The sequence below is a fragment of the Coturnix japonica genome, chromosome 17 (assembly GCF_001577835.2).
Source record: "Coturnix japonica isolate 7356 chromosome 17, Coturnix japonica 2.1, whole genome shotgun sequence".
NCBI lineage: Eukaryota > Metazoa > Chordata > Aves > Galliformes > Phasianidae > Coturnix > Coturnix japonica.
Window position 1 is genome coordinate 5,660,606 of NC_029532.1, and position 19,040 is coordinate 5,679,645.

Here is a 19,040-nt window from a genome sequence, read left to right on the forward strand (position 1 = left end):
CCTGACTGCCTTTCTGATTTGCATTCAGGTATCAGTTTCCTCTCCCCTTCAACACTGCAAGGAAATTTAATAATCTAACCCGGATAGGCAACCGGCGTTTAAGTCACTCCATAAAAAGCTTTTGGGAGGCCGAGACAGGAAACCTGAAGGTTAACCATCATGTCTAATATGGGTGAGAAGTACAAATCAGGATGAACTTCAACCAGGGGAAGGACAGGGAGCCTGCTGGAAGAGCTGTAATGATGGGTTGTGAAGGTCCTTATTGAAAAAGCTGGGCTTTGTGCACTGCTATGCCAATGGATTTGCACACTCAGTGTGTCTGGTCTTTTGTTTATCTTGTTTTCATGCACAAGTGAAGGTTGGAAATTAAACTGCTCTAAGCTAAGCTAAAGACCCTTAAATCCACCAAACCCCAGGGACCCAGAGACCCCATACCTGTGATTTGACCCCACAGTGACTATTTGTATGAGGCTTTTTTGCTGGAGAACAGCGAGAACACCCCAAGTGCTGGCCTGCAAACCCCAGTTTTATCAGCTTCCTCAAGCCACACTTATTTTGCTTTACGCAGAGGGCAAAGAAATATTCACACCACTAAGAACAACCAGAAAGCAATTGCTTTCCATTTCCAGTTATTTTTGCAAAGTAGGATTTAATGAGAGGTTCCGGCCAAAAATTAATGCTGCTCTGTGAAGTTTCCCTAAGTGTGAAATGACTCAGTGCCAAAACGAAACTGAAGGCATCTCAATTGCAGTGACTGCAAGTGCCAAGAGTTTTCAAAGGCCACCACCTTTCTGGCACACATAGTGATCATGCGTGTTTGTATCGAGCGTCAGCCATTGCAACACGTGCTCCAGGCATGGAGCTGGGCATGTCCCCATCCATGACCTCTCATCTGGAGGAGTCCTAAAACAAAGGAGACAGTGGGGAGCTTTGTGCCCAACCCAACATGTTCTGTGCATGATGAAAATGGGCTACGGAAGGTAAAGCTGCTGAAAAAGGTTGAACTCCAGCTTGAAAGAAGCAGCAATGAGAAATGAGCCCCGAGATTATGCTCAGAGGCTGCCTCTCCCCACCCCTGTATGGACTCGGGTGCATTCACACGCAGGTGCTCCACTAGGACAAGCATTTCCCCTAGAAGCAGAATTTAATGATGTATTTACCAGCCAGACAGCAACAGTTACACCAAGACAGCACACCACGAGCACAGCTTACTCTCCTAATTGGAATATCTAAAATAAACTCTGTAGAAGGGAGTAATTGCATCTGCAGAGCGGAGAGCGTTAGGGAAGGGTTCGTTTTGCTGTGCTGTCTAATTAATTTGGGTACGAGCAGAGCAGGGAGATGAGGCCCTGGGGACTTGTGGGCCGGACCACTAATGCTTTAGCAGAAGGGGCAGGGGAATGGGGGAGCAGCATCTGAGCCCAGCACAGCCATTAACCCTCACTCCTCCCAGAGCCATCCACCCCACTTCACAGCTCTGCAAATGGGCAGGACGCAGAAGGGCAATACACAGAGCTTCAAATGGGAGCTGGTCGATGTCATTTCTGGTAGGTGGCCTAGCGGGCCCTGAAAAAAGAATACAAAAAGCCAGTGACCCCGTAAATTAAAGTTATTTTATTGACCGTGGCTACAGTGCGTCCCAACACGGCAGTTAAAATGCAGGCCTGCCTTGTCCATTTTGGGCAGCAACCCTGTGCTATTTTCCTAGAGCCACCCAATATGAACTCATTTCCACTATTTAAGCTGCGTACAACTAACAAAAAGTTACCCTCTGCTTTAAATTAATCCTCTTAGCAACTGCTTCCATAAACACACCGAGAACCAACAGGCAGAGCAAATGTTACAGGAGAAGGGATCTGTTACTCAAGGGCTGTGCTCATGCAGAAGATGCCACGATTTGCTTCCAAATTGGCTGCACACTGAGCTGTGAGACCCAGGCCTCACTCCCTGCCATACAAAGCTTCAGCATGGAGAAAAGACAACTGCACTTTCTTTTGTTGTGGATATATAATACAGGTTGCCCAAGGAGGCTGTGGATGCCCCATCCCTGCAGGCATTCAAGGCCAGGCTGGATGTGGCTCTGGGCAGCCTGGGCTGCTGGTTGGCGACCCAGCACACAGCAGGGGGTTGGAACTGGATAAGCACTGTGTGCCTTTTCAACCCAGGCCATTGTATGAGCCTACAATAAAACGCAGTGAGCTCTGCACAATCCCAAGCAGAAGTCATTAGGAGTGCTGAGCAGCCGATGTGATGCTTTTTAGATCTTCTGCAGCAATCATTAAGCCTGGTCCAGCTCCTGTTAAGATCACTACGGCACACATTAGGCTGAGCTGTTAGGAATAAATCACTCCTCCGCACACTGCAATTGAGACCGTGCAAAGAAAAGTGAAGACTACAGAGTATTTTACATGGCCATAAACAACAGGGGAAATAAAGCATCTCTCTGAGGTGAAGCTTCCAATGCAAAAAGCTCTTATTAAAACCAGTACTTCCTCAAGCTCCAGAGAGGAGCGGCTCTCCAACTGCTGATGCCTTTTAGAGAGGGGGGAATAAAGAATATTCTGCACACAGTCATCACGGCTGGAATAGAGCCCCATGTACCACTGAGGATGCTCACAGCACCAAGCAGGGCTCACACATCCCCCAGCAAAGCTCCATGTGTATTCTCCAGCATAACAAAGCCTGATGCTCTGACAGAGACAAACCCAAGCAGTGATTAACGTTACCTCCAGCACAAAGACAAGTTAAACACCCCTTTGTGCTGAGACACCTACAGGGAGCTCCTCCTGCACGGCACTACTGGAGCAGTACAAATAACGGCGCTGAGCGGCTGTATGACAGGTTTGCAAGGAGCAATAACACCACCCAGCACCTCATCTTTACCTTAAGGTATCTTCACACCCCGTACTGTCATTAGGCTGGGAAGAAACTGAGGTGGATTCGAGCAGTTCCTCCTTTCCCACTTGGCAAAGCACAGCTTTCCTGCCTAAGCAATAACACCATTCACTCCTCCAGCTTTATTCTAGTGGATCCCCATGCTGAAGGTGGTTCCCCACCTCCACCCTTTAAGTTATCTCACAAGGAAGGGGGGGATGCAGAACGCCACCCACTTGCTGTTTGCTAATATTCTGCTCTGTACGTTTTAAACCTTGCCTATTTTAACTCTGCTTTCAAGTTTATGAGACTTCAGAGAGCACTTCAACCCCGTTCCTACGCACTTCCCCAATGCAGCGACAGCCAACGCCTGTTTGTCTGCTTTCCCTTAAGGAAAAATTAAACCCTTGCATCACAGAACTTCAGGATCTGGGTCTTCTAGAAATACAACAGGGAAATAAAGACACAGAAATGGGGTTTAATGGCCTGCATAGAGCCAGTCCTCAATGTAACATTATTGGCATAGAGAAGCGCCATGGGAGCTACAGAGGAGCCAGAATGACCCCTGGTTTTGGCTGAAGCACCAGAACATGGGGCACTTCTACTTAGAATCTCCATCAGAAACCCATATTGTGGCATTGTCCTCCTCCATTGCAAAGGAGCAGATTCTGCTCATGCTGCCAAAACCACCAGGAAACATGAAAATGCAATGAGGCACCACCTCCCATCAATAAATTCCATTATTTTTCCCTTCCTATAGCGATTCTCTCCCACCCTGGCAGCTGTATGCTAATTTCCCCTCAGCTCTGCTTTATTATCACTCAGAACAGATGTTACAGCAGCTCCAAAACTCAGAGGTGACAAAACCCATTAACCCAGCCCAGCAGCCAGGCTGGGCAGCAAACAGCCGTGATAGGGAAGGGCTCAGCCCCATCCCACTCCTCCATCAAACACCAACAACAGAACGGGACCGAAAACCCACCAGCAGGAACACCCATGGATGGATCAAAGGAGGCAATGCCATTCATCAACCCAAAGAAATCAGCTACAAGACCAGCCAAGGGTTTTACAACTGAGGCTCAAACACGGATGCACTGACTTATTGAGAGGGTGCCCAGCTTTGTGCACATGCAGATGAAGCCCCTTCCATGCAGTCCCAAAAGGTTTTAACTTTCCCCCATGGAATTGATTTCCCCCATGCAACTCCTGGAGTAATTAGCACCAGAATTTGTTTGTGACCTTTGCATAAATTGTTCTTTTCTGAAGGGAAAGCTGTTAAACACGTTAGCAAATATAATTAAAGAGGGAAAGCTGGGGGGGCACAAAGAGCTGGAATTAAATCTGTCTAATTAGAAATGCTTCTTGTGACAACCTGGTTAAGGAAAACCCTCTCAAGCAGACACTGCAGTTCCATTAATGCTTCCTTGTTGTTCCTTCTGAGATAAGGGGAACCACCTCTAAAATCTTCATCACCCCTAAGAAAAGCATTCGGGTGCTCCTCTGTGATGTACATCCAGACATAATGAGGCTGCAAAACCCTACACAGAAAAAGGCAGAGCCTACAAACCCAGCAGCCTTTCCCAGCCTTATCACAGCCTCATCTCCCTTCCTTCACGGCCTTTGACCACAGCCGCTGTTCATGCTGCAAGAAACATGCTTTGCTATCAGGTGATGAGAACGTTTAACCACTCTCAGACCAAGTTCCCATCAGGGAGATGCTGATGGTGCAAAGCACAGAGGTGCCATGCAAAGTGCTGGGAAGTGGCAGTGATGGAGCCCATTTATTACCTAGCAATACTCAGCATTACATAAAATATTGCACAGATTCAGGGCAAGCTCCTGGGTCTCCAATTGGTTTCCCAATCAGGAGATGACCCCATGCAGAGATATATGGGATGAATCATGGGGATGGGAGTGATGAGCAGGGCCAGATGCTGCATGGCTGCTCCTCTGGGAATGGCACCTCCTGGCACCCAGTGCTGTGACCCCACAAACCTCAGTGCAATGCCCATGTTTCACATCCTGCAACCCAGCATGGGAACAAATCCTCTTGGAGGAGCCCAGCTTTACATCCAGCCCTCCTCCAGGTGCTCCCTGGGGCCAGAGCTGTACAAAATGAGCAAAGAATAGTGTGCAAGGAAAGCCCTGCTCCCTCCCTTCCAGCCCCAAAGAACAGCTCAAAGCTCAGCAGCACAGACAGAAAAGTGGGAGCTGGGCTATAAAATCAAAGTGGGAAGCACTTCAAAGCAACATCCTGGGTTTACTATAGATTTGATTTTATTTGCTGTTGAAAGCCACAATTCTCCCACAGCTCTCCAAGATGAGAGTTGTTTGTTTTCTTCCTCCTGAGGCTCAGCAGAAGCTTTCTAGGAAGATCATTCACGTGCAATAGTGCTTCCCATAAGCACATTGGGTCTCAGTAGACACACAAACCTGCCCTGGATATGGGGCACATTGCCTGTCCTGGGGAACCACCGGGCTCTGTGTGGATTCAACACACACTTGCTCTCCACAAATACATGGCTAAATGTAAATATACAGCTATATACACATGCATCTCCCCCACTCCTGTTGCTTCTTCCAGAGGTCAGTCCTGCCTTGGAAAACCTTTAAGGCAAACCTATGCCCTTACATGAATGCAGTCGCTCAAACAATCACTCCACGTGTCTGATAAACCCAACGCAGCCAAACTGCCTTTCCTAGAAAGCAAACCAGTCTCTAAAGCACGTCTCAGTTCAGAGCAGTCTGTTGATGCTCAGAGAGGGCACTGCCTGACCCCGCACAGCACTGCAATGGGGTTTCCCAAAGCGACTTCACAGCAACCCCCATCTGTGAGCCCCAGAGCAAGGCTGGATGTGTGCTCAAGGCCTGGGCATTTTTTTTACCTCCCGTGGGGCCAAATGCTTTTGTCATGCACATGGAGTCGAGCAGATTTCACAGACAATTCTGGTTTTGCAGCACAAACACAAATCACTTCACCCGCTCCTCCCCTTCTGGGTCTGCTCTGCTCCCTGCCCACTCCCTTTCAAATACCAGATGTTCCATTTAGCAGTAAGCTACTATAAAACACAGCAAAAAGATACGAATGCTATAAAAAGGCCAATTTACTCCCCCCTCTCCATCAGTGTTAAAGAACAAGGCTTGAAGAGAAAGAGCAAATTTCCTCTAGATGAACTTTTTCACCTCCCCCATTTATCAAGGCAGAGCTGAGGTGTGAATCTCCACCCCCAGCCCCCAGACACCACCCCACTGTCATCGCATCCTGCACAGCTGTCAGCATCTGCATCACTGCACCAGGTTCAGCCCCAGGTCAGCTGTCAGCTCACGCTGCTCCCAACATGGGCACGCAGGGCACCGCACAACCAGAGGTGCTCTCCAGGTCCAGCAGACCTGGCAAATTCAATCCTGAGATGTCAGGTGGTGTCACAGCAAATAAAGGCTGATTTCCAAGCGGGTCTCTACCGCAGGCAACGCTCTGCTCCATCACACCACCCGTGAGCCAGACCCAAAGAGAGAGTCAGGATATGAGTCAGGCTGGTGGCTTTCCAAGGAGGCGAAGGAGGACCGTCCAGCTGGATGCTGGCTACCCAGACAGGGCAGTCCCCCAAGTTAGGAAACAACAAGAGCAGATCCTGTGTTATCTCCTGCCACCCAAGCAACAACCCGCATCAGGCGGAAGGGAGACAATGGGAAGCACGCAGCCTTTGTTTGGTGACGGAAAGGCTTCCAGCCATTCCAGCCATCACATCGGGCACTTCGGGAACGGGATGACCCTGGACAATAAGGATGTTGCAAGATGTGCTCTGCGGGGCTTTTCAGGCAGCTCAGGAACCTTGGTGGCTGACACAGCACTCTGTAATGACTTCTGCTGAGGAGCTGCAAAGCAACCTGACCCATCTGCACCCACATTTGTCCACTGTCTCTGATGGAGTCATTCAGACTTTTGCAAGAGCACGAATACCTCCTGACACAAGGATATAAAAAGGCTCAGATGTTCCACTTACGTTAAGCTGAAGGGTTTCCACAGGGATAAACCCAAACATTTACACCCTGGTTAAACCTTCCTGCTAACAAGGAGGAGACCCATCGGGTTGCACTCAGCCAGAATGGTCTGGATTCACATCCCCAAGAGGAATATCAGCCCAATATTCATAGAACATAACCAGAAACAGGGAAGGTGGCCTGCAGCAGCTCAACTCCTCAACAGCCCCACACCCAACAGCAAAATCACAGCTCTAGGGAGAGCTTTGCCACCCACACAAAGTGCCCGTGCTCACAGGGCTCAGCAGCTGCAGGGCCACTGATAAACCCAAGCTACATGAAACTCGTCCCCACCTCCCAACCCCAACAGCAACTGCTGCAGCAGTAAAGCCTTGCTGAACACACAGCTCCGTGCTCAGCCCCTTGCAGAGCTCACAGAGGGTGGAGGACAAACGCGGCCGCTCCTTGGGTTGCATCACTGGATGGAACACAACACTGAGCTGCAACCAAAGAAAACAGGAGGGGGGTGGGTTTGAAGTTGTAATAACTCTCATTTTTATTAGCAGTTGTTCTGAGATAGAAGGAAAGCCTTTCCTTAGAGAAAGCAACATCAGAGGGAGCACAGCTTTGGATAAAGCAGAATCCTGGGGGTGCAGGTGCACAGGGGTGGGATCTGAGCAGGGAAGCTGCACTCACTGCTGTGTCTTTTAGTTTGTTTCAGGTGAAGGACGCAACTGAGGGCAAGGCCAGAACGAGGAAGGGGGAAGAAAGCTGCCATGCAGCTCCAGGGAGGTGCATCCACACTCAAAATAAACAGCTAACAATGAAAACAGAGCTGTGGGATCAGCATAGCTTGAGAGAATCCATAAGGAGGGCTCGGTTGGGAGGAATTTGAGTGGAGAACTACCGCAGCACAAGGGCTCCAACCCCGCACAGAGAAAAGGGCTCTGTCTCTTTAAGAATGGACAAAGCAGCAGATCAACAATTTGCCCTGGGGTCAGTCTGAAGCAACATTTCTGTCCCAGCCAAGAGCTGGGCTCCGTCTGGCTGCTGAGAAGCAGAAAGAAGCATTGGGTCTGCAGCACCCACAGGATGCAGGCAGGAGGTGATGCTCAGCCCCCAGGGCTGCACAGCCATTCCTCTTTGCATAGTGTAACCCTGGTGCACACCTGGCTTGGTCCAGCAAAAGCCTCAAATCCTGCAGCCTAAATCCCTCACTCAAGCACTCAGACACCGCCAAGCAGCTCAATACCACGGCTGCACAACAGCAGTTTGTTGCATCAAGGTGCCTGTTGCTTGGTGGTACCCCGGCCCAATGGGACACCAACAAGGATGTGTTTCACAAGGCTGCTCCTGCATAGTACTGAAGTATTTAACTCACATTAATCATTCAACAGGAGGGGGAAAAAACCCATCCTCAGTGCTTTTCACGCTCCTCAGCACAGCCCACAGGATCCATCTAACACCTTCAGTCACCTCCTTCCCCAGCAGAGCACAAAGGAGCCTTCAGCCTCAGGTCACATCATCCCTCATCACCTCAGCCAGCAGAGAAAGAAGGCACCACCTCCACCTGCAGCAAGGTTTCAGGGTGCTCTGATGTTTTCTCCCAGTGATGCTATAGGAAGATGGGAAGGAAAACTGCAGTGGGTCCCTATTTGTAAGGCACTCACGAGTTCGGCCCTACAAAACAGAGCACCTTTCCTTCTCTTTCCACCTCCCCCCCAACTTTGGAAAGCTCAGCACATCCGAACGGGAAGTCAGTGAGACACAGTAAACAGTGATCTGTAATGAGGCCATTTTTTATAGCTGCTTTTGGAACAGAACTCGACTTCAAGAAGCAGAGAGTAAATAAAAAGCAAGGGGACCTGAGCGGGGTAAATTGGAGCTGCTACAGAGCAGCATAGAGATGGAGAGAAGAAGGTGAGAGGGGTCAGCTTCCCTCTGCCTGGGAAACAACCACCCGGGAGCACAGATACACTGTCCTATAGGGGAACCACTCTGCTACATGCAAAAGGTGACACATTCCCAGCCCACCAGGCTGGGTTCTGTTGGTGCTAATGGTGCTGGGTACAGCCTTGGAGCTCACCCATGCTCAAACAACCACCTGCCAGCTCCAGTAACACAGTATTCAAGTTAGAATCTAGAATGGAAGTTAGCTGCTGTCAGGACTCATTGAAGCAATTACAGCCATCGTAGTTACAAAGCCTCCAAGTGGCACACTGAAGTCCCAGAACCTCGTGAATCATTGCTGCACAGCATACGTCAGTGTTCCCCTGTCTTCCTTGTACCTGAGGGAGGCATTTGCTGCAAACCAGCTGCTCCCAGTGTCACAGCAAATGAGTTCCTGTATCACCAGTAAGTGGGACTCTGATCCCAAATTATTCCCATCTTCCAGAGGACGGGCAGCCTTGCAGCTCAGGCAGGTGTGCAGCATCACACAGCACCGCGTGCTGCTCTATGACAGAGCAGCTGAGGCACGAGGCCAATTATATTTGCTGCATCTCTGTCTCAGGAGCCCTAATAAAACCCTCCAGGCACTGCAGACTGAGATGGATTATCCGCAAAGAGATGTCAATATGCAACAAATAAAAACACATAATGAGCTGACCACTGCTGTCAAGCTGACGTCTGTGCACACAGATGCACCCATCAGACACGTGGATGCTTCATTTCAAGCATCCAGGAGATAGAATCACTAAGGTTGGACAAGATCTCAAGCCCAACCCATCCCACTGGTCATGTCTCTCAGTGCCACATCCACAGCCCTCCCATAGAGGATTTGTTTTATCCAAGGCCAATGCGAATCAAAGACAAAAGTCAATCTGCAGTCTCCCTTGAACATGCAATAAGCAGCCTCACCGTGCTGAACACAAGCGAAAAGTCATTTCGTCTGCATTTGGCCTGAGACTCAACCAAATGATGATTCAAAGCTAATTATTGATGGAAATCTCAAGCTCACAGCTCTCTGTCTCACAAAGAGAGCACAGGGTGGAGAGCAGCTGCACCGCACCATGACGGGCAATGGGGAGAGCAGCAGGGTGCTGGGTATGGCTTTGTGTAGGAGCAGGGAGGGTGAGCTGGAGGGTGCTGCACCCACCCACATTTGGGTATCAAAATGCCTCACAGCACTCAAAACCAGCTGGCAAAACTGCTTAAATTACCCCCAAAACCCAATCACAGTAATCGACGTGGTGATCAATAAGTGCTGAGGGCACGCAGTGCAGCCCCACTCCCACCTCTCCAGAAACAGCCTGCACAGCAAAAGCAATTAGCAGAAATGAAGTTTTACTCCAGGCTCATCAGCAACGGCCTCACATCTGCCAGCTCTCAGAACAGAGCAGGGTTTTAAGGCTTCTTCCTGCTCATTATGTCTCTATAGAGGCTCAGCAACTTCGGGTGGGCAAGCAAACAGGGTCACCCTGTCCTGCCAAGCATCACCAGGGAACCCTGCCTCTGGGATCCAACAGGAAAACAAGCCTGAGGTCACAGCCTCCTTGGGTTCAGCAAATAAATGAGCTAAAGGAACACAGCCTGGTGCCACAGAGTAAAGAACTGCAGCAGCATGGAGTGGGAGCACAGTGAGGAGCCATGGGAAGGGGACACTGGGTCACCCCTCTGCAGCAGAGCTGAACCCATGCTCCAGCTGCAAGCAAAACCAAACCAGCGGGGATGGGGGAAAGAAAGAAAACACACGACAGCATTTGGATCTTTGCTGAGATGGGATTTCACCTCCGGCCTTTGAAGTGGTGCTCACCTCAGGCAAAAAGCTGTTTCTCCTTCCGCACCTGCACAGCCCCATTTGATTCACTCAGAAGGGGGATGACAGTGTTGCTGGGTGCTTCAAGTCTGACACATGTGCTTTGTCCCCTGGTACTCCAGATAAATGAAGGAAACTCTTTGCACAAGGCAGGCAGCTGGTGACCCAGCCCAGCCTATCAGCCTGAACACAACACTTTGCATCTACAACCACCTCTGGAGTTTGAACACACTCTGTCTTGCACATCCCAGCCGGTGTCTGAACACATCACCACTGCCCACACCTCCCTCAGGCTCAGCTCAGCCCACCCTCCCTCTAAAGCCAACAAAGCACTGGGGTATTGCAGACAGAAAGCAATGGGATATAGCGGGGCTGTGAGCTCCATTGAGCAGCTCCTACCCTGCAGAGGCAGCAGGAACTCCTTCCCAAACTGCAGCTGGGACCTTCCCCCATATCACAGCTGCCATCGTTAAACCTGATCTCATTTCCCTCAGGGCAAGGATTCAACCCAACCCAGGTCTGCAGGGCTACAGTATTTCCTTGAAAGAACAATCCCAGGTTGCACCATTCCCAGCAAGTTCTAACAGGGCTCCAGTGGGACGGTTTCTATTCGGTCACAACTGCCCGCAAACAGAAGGCAGTTTGCACAGTTTTACAGCCTGCAGAGCCAAGGGGAAACCAAACCCCCAGCATTGCTGCAGCCCAGGAACAAGCATCATTTCATGGTATTCACACTCAGCATCAGGCCTGAGCAGCTCCCAGGTGAGTCCACAGCTCCACAACCACACACAGCTGGGAGAGAAGGCAGGACAGCCCCAAACCAACCTCACATTGGCACAGAAACTCCGGCACAACAAGGGAGAGGCACTTGTGGCCACACAGCGTGCTTGCACAGCACAGAGCACAACTCAGGAGCACGTTATACATTAGCTTTCCATACTTAGATAAGCAGAATCTCACGTGCCCTCGTGATTTAGGAAGTTTCCCCTCCCTGCTCACTGAGGGATCCTCAGCACAGGGGATGGGGCTGCACGGTTTGATGTTTGCAATCGATTTCACTTCCCGATTCCCATGCAAATACAGCGCCAGCTCGACACGCAAAACCACAAGCGGAGCATCCGAAGCCGAAACAACCAGAGCCGCTTTGAGCTTCGTCTCCATCAAAACAGTCAAAAACTGCAAAACACATCCAAGGAACGGAATCCTAAAGCTTGACAGCTCCCGTATCTCCGAGTCAGGGTGGGAGCCGGGCAGGACAAGGAGAGAAAGGGGGGGATAGCGATGAGGACAGCAGGGAGCGCAGCGGGAATGAGGATGGGAGCCGAGCACCACCGTCCCCGGTGCGGGAAGGGGCTGCGGGGCACCGGGATGTGGGGGGGGGGGGGGGGAGGAGGAGGAGCCCGGCTGTTATTTTACATTTTCCTGGGGAAACTTTTGCTCTCAAGGTCAGTTTCCTCCCAAGGCAAAAAACTGGAGACCGCCGGCTCCTCCAGCGCATCAAAGCTGTATTAATGGCCCGGAAAGTAATCACGCAGCCTTAAGCTCTGTTAGTTGCTTTTGTTTCCGGATGATGTAAATACGGGAAAGAAGTTTTTTTCTCTCCCTTGGACGGAACCCCGACCCCCAATTCCGTTCCCGTGGTCCCCCCGCAGAAGTTGTGCGGGAGACGATGCAGACACGGGCACAAACCCGCCCCATCCATGCGAGCCTACGAAGTTTTGAGCCAACAACCACAAAGAACCCCACGAAACCACTTCAACCCTTCTTACCTGGGACATCTGAGGCCTGAAGTTGATGTCTTTAAGGTCGATGGAGCCGGGAGAGAGGTTGTGCAGCAGTTGGCAGAGCAGCACCCCGTCCCGCAACGCCTGAGCCAGGTCGAAGACCACCGCCGAGGGCCAAACCACGCGGTGGTTGGGGGGCAAAACTTTGCAGTCTATCAACCACCGCCCGCACTGCCGCCACTCCTCCATGGCCGCGGTCCCTCTCGTGCTCTCGGCCTTCCTCCTTCCTCCTCCTCCTCCTCGCTGCTCAGCGAGGGGCTGCTCCGCTCCGAGCCGCCGCCGCCGCGTTACGGCTCCGCTCCATCGCCGCCCGCCTCCCGGGGAAGCATCGCATCGCTCCTCCGCGAAGGAGGAAGGAGGAGGAAGAGGAGGCGGGGGACGGCGCGGAGTTTTCCGGCTTAGGGCTGCCCCTGTGCGGCCCCACAGCCGCTCTCAGCCGCTCCGCATCGCCCCGTGGACAAAGGAGCCGCCGCCTGAGTTGCGTCCTTTCCCCCCCCCTCCAGCAGGCGCTGCCCCGAGGAAAGTTACGGGGCCCCACCTGCACAGAGCACAGAACAGCACAGCACAGTTCGAGCTGCCGCCGCTGCACCGGGTGGGAGTTTTCTGCTCCCCCCGCACAGCCCCGCAGCCCCCGCCCCGACGGGAGGAGCTCCCGGACCGCCCCCTTTGTCTGCGGGAGCCCCAGCCGGGCCGGGGGCGGTGCGTTGCCGCCTCCGCTCTTTTTTCTTCCTTTCTTTCCCTGTTGTTTTTTTTTTTTTTCCCCTTTATTTTCCTTTCTTTTTTTTTCCTCTTATATCCCCTCTCTCCCTCCTCCCCGTTTCCTTCCCTTTGCTTCACTCAGAGCCGCCCCGCTTTGCACCCCCCACACCCCCAACCCCGCACAGCCCCGTCCCGCTTTGTCTGCCCGCTCCTCAGCTCCCGTTTGGGCCGCAAACACCGCACGGAGCCGTAAACCCAAACAAACGATCGCGTTCCTTCCGAACACAAAGGCGACTCCGATCATGAATCACCGGCGTCTTTATGACAGACCTCATCTCTCAGCCCTTGGCAGCTAATTCTTTGAACATCTCTGATTTTCACTGTTGACATCCATCCAGCCTCAGCGCGGCCTCTTTAAGGATCAGCTCTTGAGTTTTCTCCAGGGATCCTCTCCCAAGAGTTCACCAATCCATCTCCATCACAGAGATGCAGGGCTGGGTGCAGAGCCTGGGCTGGGGTCAGCAATTCACATCAAAAAGCAAAGCTGACCTCAATGGAGCCAAGTAAGGATGGAGAGAGAAGCAACACCACCCATCTGAGCCCTCATTTCCAGGATGGGGAGGAGGATCAAGGACTTGTGTGGTGCCCAGATCCCTGCAGGGGAGCAGGGATGGAGCAGCTTCCCTGTGCCCAGATCTCTCTTGTAATAACTTTCTCACTGTTGAGGCTCTTCATTAAGGTTTCATCCTGCAGGAGTTGTGGAGGGGTTCGCTGCGTGCTGGGCTGCCCAGACAGCTTAGGTTTGTGGGTAGAAAACTACAGAGGGGTTTGCTCCAGCTCTCTGATAAGGGCTGCTGGCAAAGGCCTGGCTTTTTGCTACATGGTTATGAGCCGAGTTGGGCCTCGGGCACTTGGAACAAGCACAGCAATCTGTGGGGGTGGTGCCGAGGGAAGTTTGCCTCTCACCCACTGGGAAAACAGCGGAGAGCGGAGAGAGCAGCAAACTAACAGAACAGCGACAATAAAAAGAATAGCAAACGATGTATGGATGTGTGAGGCACCCAGAGGTGGACATCTCCCTCTGCTGGGTGCAGAGCTGCACTGACTGATGCTATGGCTGAGCCTGAGAGATCAGCCGAGGGTACTGGAAAGATAACAGCAGGAGGAACATCATGATAGTTCCATAGTAAAACAGTCTCGGTAATGGAGTGCAGGTAATGGAGTGAGTGCTACAGGGGGGTACTGAGCTGAGAAGGACTGTGGAGCGTGAGGGTGTAAGTGAGGGAGAGGAGAGGAGAGGAGAGGAGAGGAGAGGAGAGGAGAGGAGAGGAGAGGAGAGGAGAGGAGAGGAGAGGAGAGGGGAGGAGAGGAGAGGAGAAGAGAAGAGAAGAGAAGAGAAGAGAAGAGAAGAGAAGAGAAGAGAAGAGAAGAGAAGAGAAGAGAAGAGAAGAGAAGAGAAGAGGAGAGAAGAGGAGAGAAGAGGAGAGAAGAGGAGAGAAGAGGAGAGGAGGAGACCCTCCAGGATCCCCCTCTTCCTCCCCCCCGTTTCCGAGGCAGCCAACTCCGTGTGCATCCATCGCCCCCTCCCGGAGCGGATCTGTTTTACAACGTGCCTTTCAAGATGCTCCTGCACTTCCCAGACCCTTTAAAGTCACCCCATTGTGATTAAGAGCTCCCCTACTTTGTCACTTTGGGGTTATGGTTATGGGTAGGGTCAGAGTTAGGGTTACAGTTAGGGTTATGGTTATCTTATGGGGTTAGGGTTTGGGTTACAGTTAGATTATGGTTAAGGTTACAGTTATAGTTAGGGTTATGGTTAAGGTTACAGCTATGGTTACAATCAGGGTTACAGCTACAGTTATGGTTTGCATTGCACGGCACTGCAGTTCCAATGTTGGTCATCCTGACTTATAGTCTGTCCTTGTTATATCAAAGGAGATAAGCACAAAGATGAGTACAAATGCCTGGTCTGAATGACACCATCCTGATTCATCTCCTCCTGCGTCCACTCAATCCACCTCCCCACACATCCCGTGTCCAGGTGAAGTGATTGCAGCCCTACCGCCCTGTGCTTCTCTATGGGGCAAACAGAGCAGCAGCCCCAGCACTGCACAGTGCTCTCACCTTATCCCTTCTGCTGCTGCTGCTGCTTCCAAGGTTTATTTATAGTGGGGATGGCCCTGCTGGCAGCCGGCACGGGGCTGTGCTGCAGTGGATGGATAGAAGCAGCTGTTGGCTTTGGGGCTGCAGTTCCCCCCACCTTGCTATGCTTTGTGTCAGCAATGCAGCCACGCACACAAGGCAGCACCTTCTGCTGTATTTCAGAAAGGAAATAAAATCAAATAAACAAAAATAATTTTAAAAGGTGAATCTACTCCACGAATGTAGACGTATATATCACGAAAATATTGAATCTGGTTCCAATGAATGATTGCAGACTGTAAGGATCTTGCAGCCTCCACCAGGTGGGGCTTGGGCTGACTCCTCTGCTCTGCCTGGAGCCGCAAAGACACGACATTTCCAATAGTAAACACATCCACAGCGCGCTCCTTTGTGTGCCTCCCCGCCTTCCCTTTGTGTTTGGTCTCTTGTCTCCCGGGAGAGGAGAATGCGACGTGTCCGATAGAAGCCAACCCCACGCAACGGAGCAGAACGCGGCTCCCTCCGGCCCCGAGCAGCAGATGAGCTCAGATGGCGCTGAGATGGCAGGACGTAAGAAGATTTGCGAGTTTAAATTTAGCATCACCAGGAAAGGAGCGAGCTCTCACAACGCGTGTCGGGCTGTGTTAGCCGGGGGGTGGGGGGGCTCCCATGGATGGAAAGGCAGAGCCCACCGCAAGGATTGCAAGGGGTTGCGGGGGTCCCGACAAAGCGGCTCCCCACGGGTTTCCCGCAGCTCTCGGACACGCGTGGACCGGCCTCGCGTTCCCCCCCCCCCCAACACACACCCGGGCCGGCCCCACTGCTGGCTCCGCCCGCCGTGATGCGCTCGGGAGGCGTCTCCGCCGCCGCCGCTCCGCGGAGCCGAACCGAACCGCGCAATGGCGGGTATGGGGAGAAGGGGGGGCGGGGATGGGAGAACGAGGCCGTGTAATGGGGATGGCGGTGAGGGTGGTGGGAGGGGGGATGAGCGGGGTGGGCCTCGCCGTGACCCCTCGCTGTGCCCCCGCCCCCAGGTTGAAGCGGCGAAGCGAAGAGGAAGGAGATCGGTGGGCGGTGAGAGACCTGGAGCGGCGTCTCGGCCTGCAGAGATGGATGCGTGATCTGCACAGCGCTGTCCGTCCGTCCGTCCGTCCGCATGTAGCACGGGGGGGTCTACACGTCATCCACGGATCGTCCACCCCGCACCTCGCCAGCCCCGCACTCAGAGCTGCTCGGAGCGCAACGGGACACGCCGGCACCGCCGGCCGAACCGCACCGCGATGTCACCGCTGGGTCGAGGCGATGTCCCTCGGGTGAGGCCGGGCTGCCCGTAGGGAGCGCTGAGTCCGTGCATCCCCTGCCCTGAGCCGGCCCAGCACCGGCTGGATCATCCATGGGATGCTCAGCCCTGAGAGCAGCGCTGCAGCCGAACCGCTCCGACCCAACGGGAGGAAGTTCTCATCTCTGAAGGTGCCCTTGAGCAGATGAGTGACAAAGTAATGAACGGGCGGGTGCCCCTGCCTGAAAAAGCCTTGTCGGAGGGTTATGCACGGCTGCGGTACCGGGACACGTCGCTGCTCATTTGGCAGCAGCAGCAGCAGAAGTTGGAGTCGGCTCCTCCTAACACGTACCTGAGCCGCAGCCGCAGCATGTGGTACTCACAGTACGGCAACGAGGCCATCCTGGTGCGGGATAAGAACAAGCTGGACGTCTCCAGGGACACGGGGCAGTCCAAGTTCTGTGCTATCATGTAATTCGGTGTCGTTAATCTGCACGTGGACACGAAGCAGGATTGCACCACCCCAAGCACGGGGCTGCGGCCATAGCAGGGCATGGGATGGGGCTGAGCGGCTGCCGGAGGTTTCAATTGCTTTGTGCTGTCGGTGGCATCTCATGTGGTGTGTTGTTGTGTGCGTACAATGGGAACTATCTTGCTCAGGGTGCGAGAGCTGGCAGCGTCCAACTGGACCATGTGTGGCTGGGATGGCTGTACCAGAACTACCTGGGACAGAGGGTGTTAATTGAGTGCCCAGCACTGCAGTGTTTAACACTGGGCTGAGGGCACAGCCCAGCCTGGACACCCCACCCAGCAATGCTGGGACATGAGCTCAGCTCCAGGCCAACCAGGACCTGGCATTGACCTCAAGGTGGATCATTTACCTGTCTAAAGTCAGGCATTGTGTTGTATTTATCCCAAACTTTTCCCTTTAAATAGAGTTCAAGCACTTTATTTTAACACAGTGAAGAACTTTCTCCCTCCTCCCCTTGCCATGTGTGCTGAATGCTGGATCACAAAGGCACGAGCAGCACACACCTGTGTTACCCTGAGTGGATGCACTGCAAACCACGGGCAGCTGTTTGTAACGTAACTATTAATGCATGTGTGTGTGTTTGGTGCTGTGTGTGTGTATGTGTGTGCTCATAAAGCCAAACCTGCTAGTGGACCTCCGTGCTTCACCCACCTGCGTGTCTCTGTGCAGATGCTCCTCTTGAGGCTCAATGGGACGAGCTGGGAAATGATCTGATGCTGTTTGCTCAAGCTGGGAAGCAGCACTCAGCAAATGAGCTGGACTCAGGAAGCTGCAGGGATGGGCAAAGCAGTGCATGGGCTGCAGGATCCAGTGGGTGCTCGTAGCAGTGAGCTCATAGCACTGCAGGCTGAGTATAAGGGATAAACAACAGCACATCCCCCACCACCCGCTGTTTCTTTCCTTATAGAAAATACCCCCAAAAAATAGCTTTATTTTTTTAATTTCAGTAGGAAAGATGCTGCTGCTGTTGGCTATAAGCAGCCCCTTTTTGTTCACGTGGCTGGTAACCAAAATCCTCTTTGAAGAGTCAAACTATTCAGGAAAGCAAAGCATGTGTCTGTGTTCCTCCAGCATAGAGAAGTGTGACCTGTCCTCCCCCTCCACCCCTGAGTGTGAGAGCATTTTCCATAGCCCCATTAGTCCCCATTAGTCACAGTAGCTTTGTGGAGTGGCTGCTTTGAAGCGAGTGTTGCTGCAAGCAGTGGTGTAGATGCACTTGTTGAAAATGCTGCTGTAACCTCTTGGATAAAGTGCATTAAAATGATTTGAATGCATTGCTGGATGCATGCTTTTTCTTTATTACTTCCTTAGCACTGTGACACATAGAAGCTGTCGAGACTCCCAGTCAGCCCCAGCAGGGCACAAGGAAACAGCCTACAGGGGGATAATGGAGGACATGGTGTAAAGGGCTCTGCAAATAGAGAACAAGACCTGCAAAGAGAGGGATCTGCCCCACTGTTGTAATGATGGAGCTGCAGAATGGGAGGGCAGTGCCTGTCTGGAAGGAGAAGCTGCTGGGATGAGGGGGAAGTGAGCTGGAGCTCATTGATAGAGGCTATAAAGGCAAGGATGAAAAAGCATTTCCTTGGGAGGAATGACTGGCAGCACAGAGCTGCGCTGATACAACAGCAAAGCAAAACAGGTTTGCTGTAAACCTTTGAGATCAGAGCATTTAAAGGCAGTGAGCAGGAACAGGGTTAGAGAAAGATTAACCCTGCTGGGTCCTGGCTGCTGTAAGGGCTCGGTATAAATAAAGCAGCAGGCACACATCTGAGAGAGCCAATAGAAATAAATACCTCCAGCAACCAGAATAGCTTTTGGCCACTGTACAGCAATGCCAAGAACTCTGCCCTGAGTGTGAGCAGCCCCTCCTTCCCCAAATGCACCTCCTGTGTCTCTATTACACCAGGGTGAGCTGGTAAGGAAATTCCCTCTGGTTCCTCCAGGTCTTGGGGGCTACAAAACAGCATTAAACACGGGTGATGTTTTCAA

At 52.3% G+C, this 19,040-nt stretch overlaps 2 protein-coding genes across 10 annotated transcripts in view; one reads left to right on the forward strand and one right to left on the reverse strand.

Annotated features, from left to right (window-relative positions):
• Positions 1-13,011, reverse strand: part of VAV2 (vav guanine nucleotide exchange factor 2) — a 93,673-nt gene extending 80,662 nt beyond the window's left edge. For 2 of the 7 annotated variants that reach the window (XM_015879278.2, XM_015879285.2), the window contains exon 1: positions 12,382-13,011. In XM_015879278.2, coding sequence (XP_015734764.1) covers positions 12,382-12,585 — 204 coding nt within the window. In that variant the 5' untranslated portion in view covers positions 12,586-13,011. The remainder of the gene's footprint in view (positions 1-12,381) is intronic. The other 5 variants (XM_015879279.2, XM_015879280.2, XM_015879281.2 and 2 more) reach the window with 3 other exon arrangements.
• Positions 13,012-15,564: 2,553 nt separating this feature from the next.
• BRD3OS (BRD3 opposite strand) lies at positions 15,565-18,322 on the forward strand. 3 transcript variants are annotated; one of them, XM_032448032.1, is made up of 2 exons: positions 15,565-15,807; positions 16,272-17,114. In XM_032448032.1, exon 2 carries the CDS (start codon positions 16,722-16,724, stop codon positions 16,989-16,991), a length of 270 nt encoding a protein of 89 aa, XP_032303923.1. In that variant the 5' UTR covers positions 15,565-15,807; positions 16,272-16,721; the 3' UTR covers positions 16,992-17,114. The 3 variants fall into 3 exon arrangements, with proteins under 3 accessions (XP_032303923.1, XP_032303922.1, XP_032303924.1); XM_032448031.1 differs by lacking the exon at positions 15,565-15,807 and adding an exon at positions 16,046-16,143 and having other exon boundaries at positions 16,272-16,674; XM_032448033.1 differs by lacking the exon at positions 15,565-15,807 and adding an exon at positions 16,065-16,143 and having other exon boundaries at positions 16,272-18,322.
• The last annotated feature ends 718 nt before the right edge of the window (positions 18,323-19,040 follow it).

Excerpts from the sequence above, each read along its gene's own strand:
- BRD3OS (XM_032448031.1), top strand. The coding sequence starts at position 16,079 with ATGCGCTCGGGAGGCGTCTCCGCCGCCGCCGCTCCGCGGAGCCGAACC. Across the intron at positions 16,144-16,271 it reads ACCGAACCGCGCAATGGCGG|GTTGAAGCGGCGAAGCGAAG; the intron begins GTATGGGGAGAA and ends CCCCGCCCCCAG.